The 16,117-nt window shown below is 41.8% G+C and overlaps 3 protein-coding genes across 5 annotated transcripts in view; all 3 read left to right on the top strand.

The window, feature by feature from the left end:
• Nucleotides 1–4,985, top strand: part of LOC131475548 (myosin-9-like) — a 29,694-nt gene extending 24,709 nt beyond the window's left edge. For both annotated transcript variants that reach the window (XM_058653760.1, XM_058653759.1), the window contains 10 exons: nucleotides 26–238; nucleotides 334–546; nucleotides 689–850; nucleotides 976–1,104; nucleotides 1,302–1,390; nucleotides 1,495–1,618; nucleotides 1,786–1,994; nucleotides 2,163–2,271; nucleotides 3,118–3,290; nucleotides 3,417–4,985. In XM_058653760.1, coding sequence (XP_058509743.1) covers nucleotides 26–238; nucleotides 334–546; nucleotides 689–850; nucleotides 976–1,104; nucleotides 1,302–1,390; nucleotides 1,495–1,618; nucleotides 1,786–1,994; nucleotides 2,163–2,271; nucleotides 3,118–3,290; nucleotides 3,417–3,528 — 1,533 coding nt within the window. In that variant the 3' untranslated portion in view covers nucleotides 3,529–4,985. The remainder of the gene's footprint in view (nucleotides 1–25; nucleotides 239–333; nucleotides 547–688; nucleotides 851–975; nucleotides 1,105–1,301; nucleotides 1,391–1,494; nucleotides 1,619–1,785; nucleotides 1,995–2,162; nucleotides 2,272–3,117; nucleotides 3,291–3,416) is intronic.
• Nucleotides 4,986–5,135: 150 nt separating this feature from the next.
• On the top strand, nucleotides 5,136–12,150 carry LOC131475549 (mitochondrial glycine transporter A-like). 2 transcript variants are annotated; one of them, XM_058653762.1, is made up of 8 exons: nucleotides 5,136–5,181; nucleotides 7,556–7,592; nucleotides 7,841–7,965; nucleotides 8,097–8,181; nucleotides 8,797–8,976; nucleotides 9,680–9,848; nucleotides 9,974–10,134; nucleotides 11,081–12,150. In XM_058653762.1, the coding sequence occupies exons 2-8, from the start codon at nucleotides 7,578–7,580 to the stop codon at nucleotides 11,201–11,203; spliced, it is 858 nt and encodes a 285-aa protein (XP_058509745.1). In that variant the 5' UTR covers nucleotides 5,136–5,181; nucleotides 7,556–7,577; the 3' UTR covers nucleotides 11,204–12,150. The 2 variants fall into 2 exon arrangements, with proteins under 2 accessions (XP_058509745.1, XP_058509744.1); XM_058653761.1 differs by lacking the exon at nucleotides 5,136–5,181 and adding an exon at nucleotides 5,737–6,074.
• Nucleotides 12,151–13,162: 1,012 nt separating this feature from the next.
• On the top strand, nucleotides 13,163–16,041 carry rpsa (ribosomal protein SA). The gene is made up of 8 exons (XM_058652757.1): nucleotides 13,163–13,260; nucleotides 13,789–13,958; nucleotides 14,397–14,515; nucleotides 14,764–15,009; nucleotides 15,293–15,421; nucleotides 15,514–15,673; nucleotides 15,760–15,819; nucleotides 15,904–16,041. Exons 2-8 carry the CDS (start codon nucleotides 13,826–13,828, stop codon nucleotides 15,996–15,998), a joined length of 942 nt encoding a protein of 313 aa, XP_058508740.1. The 5' UTR covers nucleotides 13,163–13,260; nucleotides 13,789–13,825; the 3' UTR covers nucleotides 15,999–16,041.
• Nucleotides 16,042–16,117: the final 76 nt, after the last annotated feature.

Here is a 16,117-nt window from a genome sequence, read left to right as displayed (position 1 = left end):
TAAAAAGCTTTTGATTTTCTTTTAGATGTTAGCTGAGGAGAAGAGCATCTCTGCCCGCTTTGCAGAGGAGCGTGACCGGGCTGAAGCTGATTCCCGCGAGAAGGAGACCCGAACTCTGTCTTTAACCCGTGAGCTGGAGTCTCTGATGGACATAAAGGAAGAACTGGACCGCAACAACAAACTGCTGCGGGCTGAAATGGAGGACCTGGTATCCTCTAAGGATGATGTCGGCAAGAGCGTAAGTGTGGAAGGTGTTGCTTGCAGAGATGTTTTATGTACCTTTGCAGTCCCCTTCCGTCATTGTTCTCCTCTCAAATCGTCCCTCTCACACAGGTCCATGAGCTGGAGAAGTCTAAGCGCGCCATGGAGCAGCAGCGAGAAGAGATGAGGACTCAGCTGGAGGAACTGGAGGACGAGCTGCAGGCCACAGAGGATGCCAAGCTGCGTCTTGAGGTCAACATGCAGGCCATGAAGGCTCAGTATGAGAGAGACCTGGCAGGACGCGATGAAATGGGAGAGGAGAAGAAGCGAGCATTGGTCAAACAGGTGCTGATAGTTTATATACTGACTCTACTTAATACATATCAACAGTTGTCCGCTTCCTGTGGTAAATTGGCTCTTGACTGTTGAAGAATAGAGGCACGTGCGTGCTCTTGCCGGACTTTCAATAATTTGTGCCTCCTTTCAGGTGCGGGAGATGGAGATGGAGTTGGAGGATGAGCGCAAGCAGCGCTCTGCAGCCGTGGCCTCTCGCAAGAAGCTGGAGCTGGACCTGAAGGAGCTGGAGGCGGGCATTGACATGGCCAACAAAAACCGCGAAGAGGCCCTGAAGCAGCTGAAGAAACTCCAAGTGAGTGAAATTGTGAACAAATGATTTGCACACAATTTCTGTTTGCTTGTTTGCGTTCTCTATTGCGTGTTTTTAAATATCAAGAACACATTTTGATTTGACTTTATTTATTTTTTCCTCCACAGGCCCAGATGAAGGATCTTGTCCGCGAGTTGGAGGACACTCGCATGTCCCGGGAGGAGATCCTTGCTCTGAGCAAGGAGACTGAGAAGAAGCTGAAGGGCATGGAGGCTGACATGATCCAGATGCAGGAGGTTGGCATGCACACCTTTTTGAAACTTCACTAAACTACTCCCCTTCTTGAGGCAAACGTCCGTTATGTGCTTTAAATAAAAGTGACAAAAACTTGCCTTGTACACTTACCCTCTCGTTTTCCATACAAAACAATATCAACATTACATTGTTGTTTATTGTGTCAAATTGAAATAAATGTCTCTGTGGTCCTGTGCAGGAGTTGGCGGCTGCAGAGCGAATGAAAAGACAGGCCCAGCAGGAGAGAGATGAGCTGCAGGATGAGATTAACAACCAGGCTGCCAAGAAGTAAGAAATCCCTCAGTGCTCAGTACAATGGCCAAAGTGTCACTTGTGTACATTACTTGTTGTTTACCCACATTTTTATTCATCCCTTTTTCTTTGTCTCTCAGTGCTCAGGTTGCAGAGGAGAGGAGACGACTGGAAGCTCGTATTTCTCAGCTGGAGGAGGAGCTGGAGGAGGAGCAGTGCAACGCTGAGCTGATCAACGACAGGCTGAAGAAATCAATGCTGCAGGTTCGTAGGCTCACGTTGGTCATTTTATCATCAGCTGTTTTGATGTTGGGTTTTAAATTATCCAAGGATTCTTCGGTACCCAGTATTGTTATTCCAAAAGAACCATTGACTGCATTTTTAAGTGTTCAGCTCAAACAGACGAGTCCTTGTACTTGTTTCTCCCGCAGTCCGACCAGATGAATGTGGAGCTGACCTCCGAGCGCAGCACCTGTCAGCGCGTCGAAGGGGCTCGCTCTCAGATGGAACGTCAGAACAAGGAGCTGAAACTGAAGCTGCAGGAGCTGGAGGGAGCGATCAAGTCCAAGTACAAGGCCAACATGGCCACCCTGGAGTCAAAGATCGTTCAGCTGGAGGAACAGCTGGACATGGAGACCAGGTGATAGCCTCACAGATGACTAACTAAAGATTGTGCTTTTTATGTAACATTATATATCATGAGATAAGTCAAAGACATGGCATTAATGGAAAAATATTACAATACAATTTTATAGAATGTATTGTGTCATTACTCTTTATCCTAATCAGTGTTGTATTCTTGGCTCAGGGAGAGGCAGACTGCCACCAAGATTGTGAGACGTACGGATAAGAAGCTGAAGGAAGTCTGTCTGCAGGTGGAGGACGAGAGACGCAACACGGAGCAGTACAAGGACCAGGTCAGAGGTTTTCCCATCACTCTGCTCAAACGTGTCTTCTTCACAGCTCTAAATTGGTTATTTTTATTTACTATTATCTCTTGTCAGTGTAATGTTTATGTAGATCTATTCATGCTGTGTCAGCAAGAATCTGGCAATACCATTAATATCCCAATACAGGGGGGGGGGCTATGCTAAATATTATGATAATTATAATCAAGGAGATATAAGTAACTTCATCTTTAGGAAATGTAAATTAAATGATAGAGATGTTTTTGCATTGAGGTAAGATGCACTTTTTTTCACTTAAATCTTTATTGACAAATTATTGCAACAACAAACAAACAAGAAAGTTACCTGGGTCTCACAGTCTTGCAGGTTGGTTCAGTCCGGTATCATCGTTCAGAGTCTTGTATAGGGTCAATTTTTTCCCATTTTTTGTCTAGCTGTGCTTCCTGTAGCCTCAGTGAAACTCACACAAGTCAGTTTTTCCATGAAGAAGATTTCTTCCACAATTTTTATCCATTGTTCTTTCGTTGGTGGTGTTTCCTTTCCCCAGTTCCTAGTGATGGCTTTCTTGCTTGCCACCAGCAGTATTTTGATCAGAAGACACACTTTTAAGACAAAGACTTGGTGTAGAAGTGTAGAAGCTGGTGCAGTTGGTTGGAGTTGTGCTAACTATGGCTCCAGTCTGTCATCAAGCCATATTTTTTACTTTCAGTCATTCTAATCGAAATACCAAAGATCACAGAATTTCACAGACATAAAAACAATAAAAGTTGTGGTGCCTTAAGTCTTTTGCACAGTACTGTGTATAATGTGTGTGAAAAACACACAACAGATGTTTATAATGTGTTAATATCGCAGGTCGACAAGCTGAACTCCCGTATGAAACAGCTGAAGCGTCAGCTGGAGGAGGCTGAGGAAGAGGCTCAGAGAGCCAATGCCAACAGAAGGAAACTGCAGAGGGAGCTGGAGGACGCCACCGAGTCAGCAGACACCATGACCCGTGAAGTCACCACTCTGAAGAACAAGATCAGGTGAACAAAGGGGCAGCAGTGACATGGCAACTTTTATTTTTATCCAGGGGAGTTCAGTTTGAAGTGGCTATAACCACAAGATGGTGCCATTAACACTCACTCACTCATTTCATCCTTCTGTTTCAGACGTGGAGACCTCCCCTTCACCACCCGCCGCACTGCTGTTCCACGCATTGGCATCGAGAGTGACGAGGAGAGCGAGAACAAGATCGAGACGCTCGAGCCCAAACCCGAATGAGCAGCCACCACAACACTTTGATTTGTTAGAACTGCATCATAAATAGACAGATCCAAATACACACAAGCACACATTACTGTACCTGCTGAACAGGGAGGAGCACACTCGACACAAACCACGTGACACTCTGATCTCTTTAACATCGACAATCTATGCATTCTTAACACACTCACACACAAGTACAGAAGCCAGTAAACTTGGGACAATCACATGCTGATGAATACACACGTTATTTCCGGGCCAAATTTTTGTTTGTTTCATTTTACATTCTCTGGGAAAATTTAAAGAAGCAAAAAATGATATTTTTATAAGGAAACATTCCAGTTCTGATAGTCCTGATCAAGGATCTATTTTTCTAATTGAAGAAAGAGAAAACAAAGAAGTATAAACAAATGAAGACCGATTACTGGAAGGGGACCAAAGTAATATCTCGATCTATAGAAATGTATTTTATGCTGAAGTTTTTATAATGGTTAAGAATGGAAGTGCTTCATGTTTATTACGCTTGCGCTCTTGCCTCAGTTTATAATGAAGGTTTATATGCTGAAATGTATTCTACCAATTTAGCTGCAATTAGCACTTGAGACTATGCTTTTGGACTTAATAATTTGTTACACACATTTCATGTGGAAAATTTGAGGCAAATTTCAAGTAACGGATCAGACTCATTGACGCATATTGAAGGCATTTGATTGTGACTGTGCTGAAATATCTTAATTTTGCACTGACATGGTAAGGAAACTTTAGCCTCGACATCATTAACCACTGCAGTTGTGTGTTTAATTGAAACGTTTAATTGACGGAGATTCTTTGGGAAAAATTGTGCATGTGCTCGTGTAGCCAGCGCACACACACGCACGCACACACACTAAGGCCTCAAACGCAGCAGAATTTCCACTGGGCGGGGATGTTGGCTTATTTCTGGACATGCATTGATTTTTATGTTTCTCACTATCAGTGTTTTTGTTATGTTCAGGGTGAAGTTGAATGGGGTGGTGGGGTAGTTAAATACTCACAGCACACACTGTATTCTCAGGGCACAGCTTGCTGAGGGAGACGCAGTCGAGGGTGTAACGGACCAAAGGCAGATTAAGGATATGTTACTCTAACCTATGTTCACTGTCGTCTGACTGGCCTGTAAAGCTTCACATAGACATGCTCATCAGGTGAACAAGCCCATGTCTCGATATTAAACCCTTATCAGGTTGTGCCCAGGGGCAGCTTTTGGCTCACACTGCTGGAAAGTGAGAGGAATTTGTTACCTAAAGAATAACGGTTCATAAGTGAAAACGATTGCTTCTAACGCACTTAAAAAACAAAAAAAAAAGAAACTTAAAAGACAAAAGAACCTGCATCTCCTCATTTTTAGTAATGTTGGTCTGAGTGCACCTCTGGAATGGAAATCATGTTGTGAAATGTTGGAATTATTGCAAATAAAGAGGCTTTCTAAACTGCTACACGATTATCCGTGTTTTTATGTCTTAAGACAAGGTTTGTGAATGTGTGAGAAGTCTAAAACCTTGTGTTAACTATGCATTCGCACCAGCAGAGGGCAGTCGGGCTTTCCCACGAGGGGCTATTGGACCACAATCAGGTCCTAACCGGTTTCACCATAGAGTAAAAATATAATAAACACGGACGGCGACACTTTGGGTGAGAATTCTCTTGAGTATCTAATAGTCTTGTGTTATAATAATGATATTTCTGTTCTAGGTTTCATGACATGAGTGGAAGAGGGTATACATATATGAGTCAAGCTGTTTAAAAAAGCTAACGTTAACTTTTTAACTAATGATGCGCAAAACTGATGTGTTCAACCGGCTAAATATAGACGTTAATATCCCTGGTATTCGTAAATAACAGTCCGTGGTGAAAGTTAGTAAGTACAGTTAGAAAAGTACTGTTTCTATGTAAAGGCACTGCTTTTTCTGCTTGTATTTATCCGCATTTCAGTGTTTTTATTTCACAATGTTTATATCCTGGTATTTACTTTGTGTGAGAAACAAGCTTCGAAACTGCTGTGTAATTATAAAATATCATCTTTTAAAAATCGTTAACAAGCGTCTTACACATCAAATAATAATAATATTCTTTTTTTATATTCCTGTTTTAAACTGAGAACTCATATGACAGTCATTAAACAAATGGTGGATACTCCTACAGTATTTGACCTGTGTCACATTGTCAGTGCAACAGTTTGCCTCTTTAATATTCACAACGCGTCAGCCAATCAGAGTAGAAGGTTGCTGTCGTGGGCGGGGCTTCGTCACACCGGTCTCGCGCTTTGCAGTAAAACAGGAACCGGCTGGTTTAAGGTCAGACAGACAGACGGACAGACAGACAGTGGTGAATGAGCGGGTTTGACGGTAACGACGGTACAGAGTCACGGTGACACTGAAAGACAGAAAAAGGTTGACATTTGTGGAGGAGTGAGGTCATAGAGTCTGTGTTGAGGACCGTCCGTGTGTCTGTCAGAGGAGGACGAAGAAGAAATCTCCTCACTTCTTTTATTTTGAAAAAGAAGTGACACTCCTGGAGCCTGTCAGGTATTGTCCGTTTATCACCCGTTTACCGCATACTGTACCGTTACTGTATACTCGTTTAATGGCTGCAGACCTGCAACAATCTCACTGGATACGATACAAAACTAGACAAAATATTCAGAATTCAACATTTGAGCCTCTTTCTAAATCCTGCAGAAACTTTCAACGCCTATATTTGTGCATTAGCAAGTGACATTGTGCCAAGTGATAGCATTGAATTTAAATAATTTGTCCATATTATCAAAGACTAACTGTTATATTAAGATTGATCAGAATAATTATTACTATTGTCTATAAATGTAGTCTTTACAAATGACTCTGTAAATAACAATTTGGTAATTTTATTTTTATTTTATAGCCAACACAGTGTTTCATTGACGTGTTTCCATCTGAACACAATGTCCAGATAAGAATGTACTTCTTATCGTGGACTTGTTTCTGTCTATAAGGCAGTTTTTACGGCTTTTATTGTCTGATGAGCTGATATAATCCACTCCACGTTGGTCCAGTATTGGTCAAAACCACTGGATCAGAATAATGTGAAATCCTAATACTATCCCTAAATATTACATAAGTACTTCATTATGAAGCCCAGATGATAAAAAATAAAATAAAAGAAGCAACAGCATTTTAACTGAGTCATGTTGCAGGCTGGTTATTTCTTCTTTAAAGAAGCTGAATATTTGTTTACTAGTTGGAGCATGATGTCTTTGAACTGCCTTGTAAGTAGTATTCCTTATGGAAACACAAAAAATGCAATTATTCTACTTCTTTGGCTGGTAGTAAATGCATCAGTACAAATGTGTTAGTAGTTTAAAGTCAAGACAAATGTGGAGAAAGGAATTATGAGAGCAGTTTCTCTCCACTCTTTCTTTTCAGGATTTTTTCAGGCATGTCTAACATATGGCTTGATGACACATAGGAGCTATAATTAATATAAATTGTCCTCAGATTTTGTCATAATGTAAAAAATAAACTCACTTAATCATCGTTTACCCGCGTAACTGCACCTACTCCTTCAGCTGAGATGTCTTTGTCATGAAAATGTCTTTTACTTGATGCGGAAACACAGAAAAAGATTGGGGGGAAAATCTGTAGCTAAACCTGCTCTCTCAGAGACAACAGAAATATAATTCAGAAAAGTAAACACACATCGTTACCAGACTTCTTAAGGCATCCACACAGACTGCGCTAATTCCTCATGTGTTCACACTCACGTGAAAAGCATACGGCAAACACTCACTCATCTTAATATTCAGCAGGATGATCTTCGGTAAGTTAATGAGTAGCCGTGTGCTGAGTCAGGCGGTTGCAAATAAGAAGAAGCACAATTTCAGTCAGGCGATCAATGTATTAGCACGGCTGAGCCCGTTGTCCCGTTACTTTCAGGAAAAACTCCCTGGGTGCAAACTGCAGTGTGTAGTGGACTGACCTTATTACTGAGAGACTGCTTTGTAATGATTTCTAATTTCTTATCTTTGTAGGAATCATTTGCCTCGGATCACAATGGAGCTGACGCTGGTGAGTTCACATTTGGAATAATGATATAATTATGTGCTCTTTGAACCTGATAAGAATCAATGGTTGTGGTGATTTCCTTTCACCCTTTTTTGGTTTGAGCAGCGGGAACGTCGTTGTCATTACATAACTAAGTGGAGGTCAGGGCATCCAGTCAAAGACACCACTGACCACTGTGGCACACGGCGAACACTATTTTTACCCTTCTTTCACTGATTTTCCTTTGCTTTTGTGTTTGTTTATGACTTCAGGCTCACCCGGTCATCAAGGCCTTCATGTGTGGTTCTCTCAGCGGGACCTGCTCCACACTGCTCTTCCAGCCTCTTGACCTGGTTAAGACTCGTCTGCAGACGCTGCAGAGCAGCACAAAGCCTGGGTGAGTTTATCACATGTAGACGGTTATCAGTGTTGCATAACGTGCTACGAGACCTCTTAAAAAAAAGGGAACAGAAACGTTGTGTCTTGTGTCACACATGCACTTTTCATGATTGAATGTTTCTCTTCCAGTTCAGGCAGAGTGGGGATGGTGACTGTGCTCCTGAGTGTGGTGCGGACAGAGAAGCTGCTGGGACTGTGGAAAGGAGTTTCAGCGGTTAGAACTCTCTCCTGCTACTCATAACTAAGGATGGCTTCATGCTACTTTTTCATGTCCAACAGTGATACAGATATCAGCCTTAAATATCTATGATGCCGTAATCAGTCCGATACAGTCAGTTTATTTTGAAACACAAAGTGTTAAAAACACAAGAGAAAAGAAACCCAACAAATCAACAAGCACTGGGTGTCAGTGAGGAAAAAAATAATTCACTCTAAGAAATCGGACTCACCCGGTTGGGGTGAAAGGAGGGGGAGAGAGGAAAGGTGGGGCAACAAGATGATTAACAGTTGTATTAAGTAATGTAACTTCAAAAACATAATGTTCCAACTGTGTAGTATTCTGCTCCTGTAACTAAGTAATAAACAGCCAGTATTTTTCTGTGCTTAATAAAGCATTTATGTGGTATTTTGTGCTTTTGGAACATACGGTTTCCAATATCCGGTCCAGGGATTGTGACCAGTATCAGACTGATACCAGTATTTATCCTATTGGCTCAACCACACATTTTCTCCATCCTTACAAAAAATCTTCATTATGTATTAAAAATGTATCTGTTTCTGACTCAGTTCTCTCTCTCTCTCTCTCTCTCTTCTGTGTGTGATCTTCTAGTCATTTGTTCGGACCATCCCAGGTGTGGGCATCTACTTCAGCACGTACTACTCTCTGAAGCAGCACTTCTTTCAGGACAGCAGCCCAGGAGCCGTGGAGGCCATGCTGCTGGGAGGAGGGGCCCGGGCGGTGGCGGGGGTCTTCATGTTGCCCGTCACTGTCATCAAGGCACGCTTTGAAGTAAGCACGGACAAGAATGTGTGTGCATTGCATGTACACGTGTATTTTTTTTTATACTAGTGTCTCAAAACCTGTTTTGTCAGACGTGTCCCCTTATCATATTATTTGCTTCCAAATAAATTCTGATTCAGATTATTATACAATAAATACAGATTTAATGAATACAAAAGGCAAAAAGCTTCATGGAGTCTGATATGACTGTTCTTACTCATGTCACATGACTACATGTTGGATAGACAGTATATACAGTATCTGATCCAGGACCACGTTCTGAAGTGACTCAAATCTCATTGGAAATCAGAAGTGACAATTGGATTTCTGTGCCCTTAAAAAGTAACCTTAATGTGCTCCAGCCAGCCTAGCCCTGGAGCTTACAGTTATTTTTATTTTATTGATAAATATGTTGTTTATTTTCTGAATTGATTATTTGGCTCAGTGTTTCTCAAACCTAAAAAATATGTCTTGTCTACAAACCAAAGATATTCAGCTACTGGTCATGGAGGAGTAAAGAAACTCAAATCTGCAAAACTATTCACATTTAAAGCTGAAATCACAATTTTCTATAAGAATTGTTTGAAAGTGGATATTGTTCCTTTATTCTGTTATGACTGTTATACTTTTACATGTAATATTTAGGCATTATAACTGAATAAATATGTGTGCGTAATAAAGTAAACTGACTGGTTGCGTCACTGTGCTTCAGTGTGGCAGGTACGGTTATAGGAGTGTGACTGGAGCTCTGCGCAGTGTGTGTCAGACTGAGGGTCCTGCCGCTCTGTTCTCTGGCCTCATGGCCACTCTCCTCAGAGACGTCCCCTTCTCTGGTATCTACGTCATGTTCTACAGTCAGAGCAAGGCCTTCCTGCCAGAGGGTTAGTAAAAGGCCCACACAGTGATAATGAAGACATGTTTTTCGACAGACATTTACATGAAAAATTGCAATACAGTCCGTCCTGTTGTTGTCTTTAATGACCATCTGTCTCTTCATACAATAAAGAAATCAGAATGTCTCCTGTGGCCCCCCTGGCTAACTTCAGCTGTGGGATCCTGGCGGGTGTGTTGGCCTCACTGCTCACTCAACCGGCTGATGTGGTCAAAACTCAGGTCCAAGTGAATCCCCAGCTGAGGACGGCAGAAGCTATCAGATACATCTATATGGTAACTATCTCACTCCTCTTTTACTCAGGTCAAAATTATACTTTTATTATATTAAACCGCCAGTATGTAACGTATGCGGCCAAAACACTGCTTGTATTTCTACCACCCCACACTAAGCTCACACGTCAGCTGAACCTGAAAAAATTCTGAAAAGACAAATCTAGGTCCATATTCCAACTGTTTTCTCTATTTTAGTTTTAGTATCGCACTACTTTAATTCCTACAGCTACACTAGTAAACTAGTGTGCCCTTCCCTAGGTACCAGAGTAATGGTACAGTACGAGTTTGAGCTGATTGGGCGACAGAAAAGCGTTACTCCCTTGTACATTGTGTTGTTGGCTGTTGTTTCGAGTTCAATGTTGTGCACCGGTACAATGTCACGCTACACTACCAAGTGTTGTCAGTCAAATGCAAGCCTGACCTAGGACTTTACCGTTCCATACCGCACCGTACTGTACCAAACCGATCTGTACCATGATGGAAACACATCTTGGGCAGCCCGTGGCCAAGTGGAAATGGAACTTGACTTGTAACCGGAAGGTCGCTGGTTCAAATCCAAAAAAGGGCTGGGGTACCCCTGAGCAAGGTACCCAACTCCCAATGCTCCCCGGGCGCTACTCAGTGTGGCAGCCCACTGCTCCTAATTCTAGGATGGGTCAAATGCAGAGAATATCAGTCGCTCTGAGACTGAGAATAATTTCCCTAAGGGGATTAATAAAGTATCTAAAAAAAAAAAAAATAGCAAACACACATAAAGTCTGTGGGCTTAATCAGCATTGTGTGAACTCTAAGACATTCTTTTATATCAAAAAGCTACACACTACAGCTTTAACATTTATTTTAAAGTTGCATTTTCAGTTGAACGGATTGGTGTTTAAATTGTTTAGCACATAGAGTGACAGGTTTGTCTTAATGAGTCCTCCTGACCACTGTCCTCTTTTAAAAGGAAAATGGCCTCCAGGGCTTCTTCAGGGGGGCAGTCCCTCGGTCACTCAGGAGGACCATGATGGCCGCCATGGCGTGGACAGTGTACGAGAAGATGATGAACCACATTGGACTGAAGTCCTGAGGAGAAACATGGACGAGAAGCTTGTAGCAAAAAAGTGAAGATGAAAGTCACGTCACTGAGGAGCTGCTGCTGCTGCTGCTGCTGCTGTGAAGAGTCAAATGCTTTAAATGACTTCAAGTATCAGACAAAGGAGGCTGACACTTGTCTGAATGAGCTGCACGAACATTACAAAAGTGTTGTGAAGTGAAGTGTTTCACTGGGCTTTGGCTGAGGTTCAGTTTCCCGACTTTATGCCTGTGCAATGCCACATAATGTTGACGTTCTATTAATGTTCATTCTACTAAAGTGTTTGATGTCAGTGAGCAGTTGGATTCCACTGTTTTAGACATACAGTGGGGAATCGTGAGGTCAGGACATTGTCCCAGATAAAGCTCATATTTTTGTAATGCACTTTAACCTCTCCAGTTCTGTCATGTCATCTTTACAACCTGGGGAGGCTTTTCAAGCCTTTCTGATAACACAGTTATTTATACTGTAATATTTTTGTAAAAAAAACAAGATATGTGCTTCTCAGTACATTAATCTGCCTTAGAATATAACACATTTTGATATTTGTTTGACATTGTTGCTAATATTCATATATTTGCCAGTGTTAAAGTATTTGATCTTTTTCTGGATGACATTAAATAAGGTCAAATACAGTATTTTGTATCATTTGTATTAGTTTTTGTTGTAATCTGACTTACTGAATTATACTATTTCCAGGAGGGCTCATTAACTGTGAGCATACACCGTTTTGTTATTTAGTTGGCTGGATGTACTCATTGGTCAGATAGTACTGGTGGAAAATGTAATACATCAACTTAAAAACTAGTTAAACCATCACATATAAAACAAGTTATTTCCTAAAAACTGAATTTTAAGTATGTTGTATAATAGATTCTGACAGGGTGATGGCTTTCAGTTTGAACTGTGGCGTAAAAGTATCAGAAGCACTTTCATGAGATAACAAACATAATATGGTTGTTATCTCATGAAAGTGCATTATACTGTATATTTTACAGTATACTGCTGCAGATAACCTGTAAAGCCAGTCATTGCATCACTTACCGGCAAGTGAAAGTATGCCTTTGGTAAAAAAAAAATAAAATAAAATAATAATTTGTATGATGCTTTCAGGGTGTAAGCTACTTTTACTCTGACTTTTAAAATTTACTCTGAGATAACAAATAATTGGTGGCCTATCTCTAGGGTCCTGCAAATGCTAAAAAAGTGGATTAGAATAATCTTTGTCTATTGGGCCTTTCTTCTGCATCATGTTTCTCCAGGCTGGGCATCACTGATCAATGAATCAGTCATGGAACATGAGATTAGTCGTAATGAGTCTGCAACTTAGATAAATAGATTGCATGTCATGAAGCGCTAAATATGGCTCACCAGGGCAATAGCCTGTTTTTTATTTACTGTGTATGCCTTTCCAGAAAACATCTCCAAAACATGTGGACCCCTCATGTGACACATTGCTCCACTCTACTTTGTGGCCTTATTTGTAAGATCCACCACCTCTTGTGTCCTTGACATTCACACAAACCCAGGTTTTGAATCAACATGTAATTTCCAGCTAACCCACTTATCTGCCAGTGTCTGTTCAGTGTCCCGTAACATGTTGGTCAACGCTATTGTAGATCCACGATCATACCCAACACTGCACATAATACACGTTTCAGTGAAATATCTTCTCAGTTTTGTTGTGTAACTGTGTACACACAGTATGATCTCTGGAACACTTTATCTATAGCAAACACAGTTGCAACACGGGTCAGTCTTTCACTGAGGAGTCAGCGTCTCAGCATTGTCTTAATATGGTATTTACATCCCCACTGTCTTAATATGGGATACTCATCCGACCTCTCGTTTAGCCTCTAGTAACCTGCTCCTGTCCTCTCTTACGCATTGGCGATAACCCCACCTGGCGGCCTGATCACAGAACTACAGCAACCCGGATTCACAAGAACCAACCAATCCCACGCCTTGAAATTTGGTATAAATACAACGTCATTTCCGCCCAACGTTCTCTTTTCACCGTGTGGTCAGATTTCCAACGGCGTTGTTTCGTGGTGAGTATCAAATTCATATAATCTGCTAATAAACACCTCAAATGCTAATTGAGACACGACATATTGGCTTGTAGTCGTCTAGTCTCGCATCAGGGCCGTTAAAATGTTGTCTGTCGTGTCATCTTCTTCTGTATTTTTCGTCAAATAGATGCTGCTAACATGCTGAGCTAACTTGCTAGCATCTGACACGCGCTCACCTCGCTGTTGCCCTCGCGCCTGATGATAAATACTGATGAGCTTTAATGCCGCAATTTGTCTACATTATCATTTGTAAATGTATTGCTATTACAAACAAAACATTTTAGGGTTTTGTAGATGAGAGCTTAAATGTATAGAATCGTCTTTAAAAAAAGTCTGCTGTCTTTCGTTGATCGGAGCGGCACGTTTAAGCAATAACTGCTTCAGCTTTTTTGCCCGCGATGTGCTTGGCACATTTGCATGATTGATACTTTTAATTACCTGAACTAAAATGAATTATTACAAAATAAATAATACTCATTTATTGACCTAAGCATAACTTTTTTGTAGCTCTCCCATAACTCGTAACTCGGGGAAAGCGGTCACGATGTCCGGAAATCTGGATGTCCTTCAAATGAAGGAGGAGGATGTGCTGAAGTTCCTGGCTGCAGGAACCCATCTGGGAGGAACCAACTTGGACTTCCAGATGGATCACTACGTCTATAAGAGGAAAAGTGACGGTAAGTGTTGGGTGGGAATCACAGGCTACCTTACAATACGTGACAGGACACAATAATGTCAACGGTTCTATGTTAATCAATATATTGCAAGGCAGTCATATAGTGATACATCGTGATATCTGCCTATCGGAGGTAAACAAAATTACTGTGGAAATTTAAACTGCAGGATTTTTACTTGCCACGTGGAGAACAAAGTGCATACGGTCTGCATTGAATGTGGATGGACATCCTTTCTTGTCCCTAAAGTAGTGACTTTAGAGTGCCTGAATTTGTTAATTAAAATATATTTGCCCAAGTGTATCAGTTATTGACAATGTTAATAGTACAATGCAATTTATGCATTTCTGTTAATAAAACGTTTCAAATAAAAGTGTGAATGCAGTCTACTGAATAATTGATTACAAACTGTCTGCTTTTTATTCCTCCCTAAATCTTAAGGTGTGTACATCATTAATTTAAAAAGGACGTGGGAGAAGCTGCTGTTGGCAGCCAGGGCCATTGTTGCCATTGAGAACCCAGCTGATGTGTGTGTGATCTCCTCCAGGAACACTGGACAGGTAAAAACATGACATTTCTGTCCTGTAGCACTTTAACTGTCATTTAAACTACGCACTCTGTTAAAGCCGGGCACTGATGTCGGTGTTCAGGTGTCGGAAGAGTGCAATAGCAAGTGTGCCGGGTTTTCGCTAACACCATGAGGACTGCTGTCCCATGACTGGGGTTTGATAGTAACCTGAGCCACAGTGCAATCTATTTAAATTTAATAAGAATTTAGCTGATTAATTATTCTCTATGCCCCTTTTAGAGAGCAGTGCTGAAGTTTGCCTCCGCCACCGGTGCTACAACCTTCCATGGTCGTTTCACCCCTGGTACCTTCACCAATCAGATCCAGGCTGCTTTCAGGGAGCCTCGCCTCCTGCTTGTGACCGACCCTCGTGCTGACCATCAGCCACTGACTGAGGCTTCCTATGTCAACATCCCCACCATTGCCCTGTGCAACACAGACTCCCCCCTGAGATACGTGGACATTGCCATCCCATGTAACAACAAGGTGTGTAAAACTGTGAAAACAAGCTCTTATTCCAGCCCTCTTGGTAAATGAATGTTGCACACCGTTAGAGCCCGGTGCTGTCCTGTCTGTGCGGGACTGGGTGTAGGATGTGTGCCAGATCAATGTGCCTGGCCTTAAAACTCCTCTTTCTGAACTACACAGAAGAAATGAGTTAAGGTCCTGCCACAGTTAATGCCCTTTTGATCATTAGAAGATTTGACATAATACTGTGGCTCTTGATGGGAAGCTAACAGTTCCATGACATGATTTGTAAATGTTGCAGGGTCACCACTCTGTGGGTCTGATGTGGTGGATGTTGGCCAGGGAGGTTCTCAGGATGAGGGGAACCATCTCCAGGGAACACCCATGGGATGTCATGCCAGATTTGTACTTTTACAGGGACCCTGAAGAGGTGAGATGGATTTAAATCATTGTATTCATAGTTTCATGTTTTGTTTTCATATTGTAATGCGTAATGCATAATGCTAAATCATTTCATGGCAGATTGAGAAGGAGGAACAGGCTGCAGCTGAGAAGGCTGTTGGAAAAGAAGAGTTCCAGGGTGAATGGAGCGCTCCTCCAGCTGAGTTTGCTCAGCCAGAGGTCGCTGACTGGTCTGAGGGTGTTGCTGTGCCATCTGTGCCCATCCAGCAGTTTGCCCCTGGTAAGATTGCCACTCTAATCAATGTATGTGAACTTTGAGTGCATATGTCTGGAACTGCAAATAAAATGCTACTTCTGTCTTTGTAGCAACTGCTGCTGCGGCTGCTGCTGCTGCTCCACCTGTAAAGACTGGAGAAGTCTTTTCTGGTGAGTGGTGATCCCAAATCATATGTCCCATTAGTATTACATTTACTGTTTTATGCACAAATTGACTTTTTTTTTTTTCTGCAGAGGACTGGAGTACCCAGCCTGCCACAGATGACTGGTCCGCTGCTCCCACTGCCCAGGCATCTGACTGGGGTGGCACCACTTCTGACTGGGCTTAAACCATCATCTTTGGCAACAATAAAAGTGTTTTTTTCACTTTGACTTTGTTACCTTAATTTCAATGATACTAAATATCAGTTACAAGATATTCAGCTTTAGGACATGAAGCCAAATGGCT

The sequence above is a fragment of the Solea solea genome, chromosome 16 (genome assembly GCF_958295425.1).
Source record: "Solea solea chromosome 16, fSolSol10.1, whole genome shotgun sequence".
In the NCBI taxonomy this organism is placed as follows: domain Eukaryota; kingdom Metazoa; phylum Chordata; class Actinopteri; order Pleuronectiformes; family Soleidae; genus Solea; species Solea solea.
The sequence above is the reverse complement of the archived record's forward strand: the minus strand, read 5'-3'. Positions and strand labels throughout refer to the sequence as shown.

Coding starts and splice junctions, on each gene's coding strand:
- rpsa (XM_058652757.1), top strand. CDS start 13,826: ATGTCCGGAAATCTGGATGTCCTTCAAATGAAGGAGGAGGATGTGCTG. Junction 15,674..15,759: donor CATCCAGCAGTTTGCCCCTG/GTAAGATTGCCA, acceptor CTGTCTTTGTAG/CAACTGCTGCTGCGGCTGCT. Junction 15,820..15,903: donor GACTGGAGAAGTCTTTTCTG/GTGAGTGGTGAT, acceptor TTTTTTCTGCAG/AGGACTGGAGTACCCAGCCT.
- LOC131475549 (XM_058653762.1), top strand. Junction 7,966..8,096: donor CAGAGCAGCACAAAGCCTGG/GTGAGTTTATCA, acceptor TTTCTCTTCCAG/TTCAGGCAGAGTGGGGATGG. Junction 9,849..9,973: donor CAAGGCCTTCCTGCCAGAGG/GTTAGTAAAAGG, acceptor CATACAATAAAG/AAATCAGAATGTCTCCTGTG.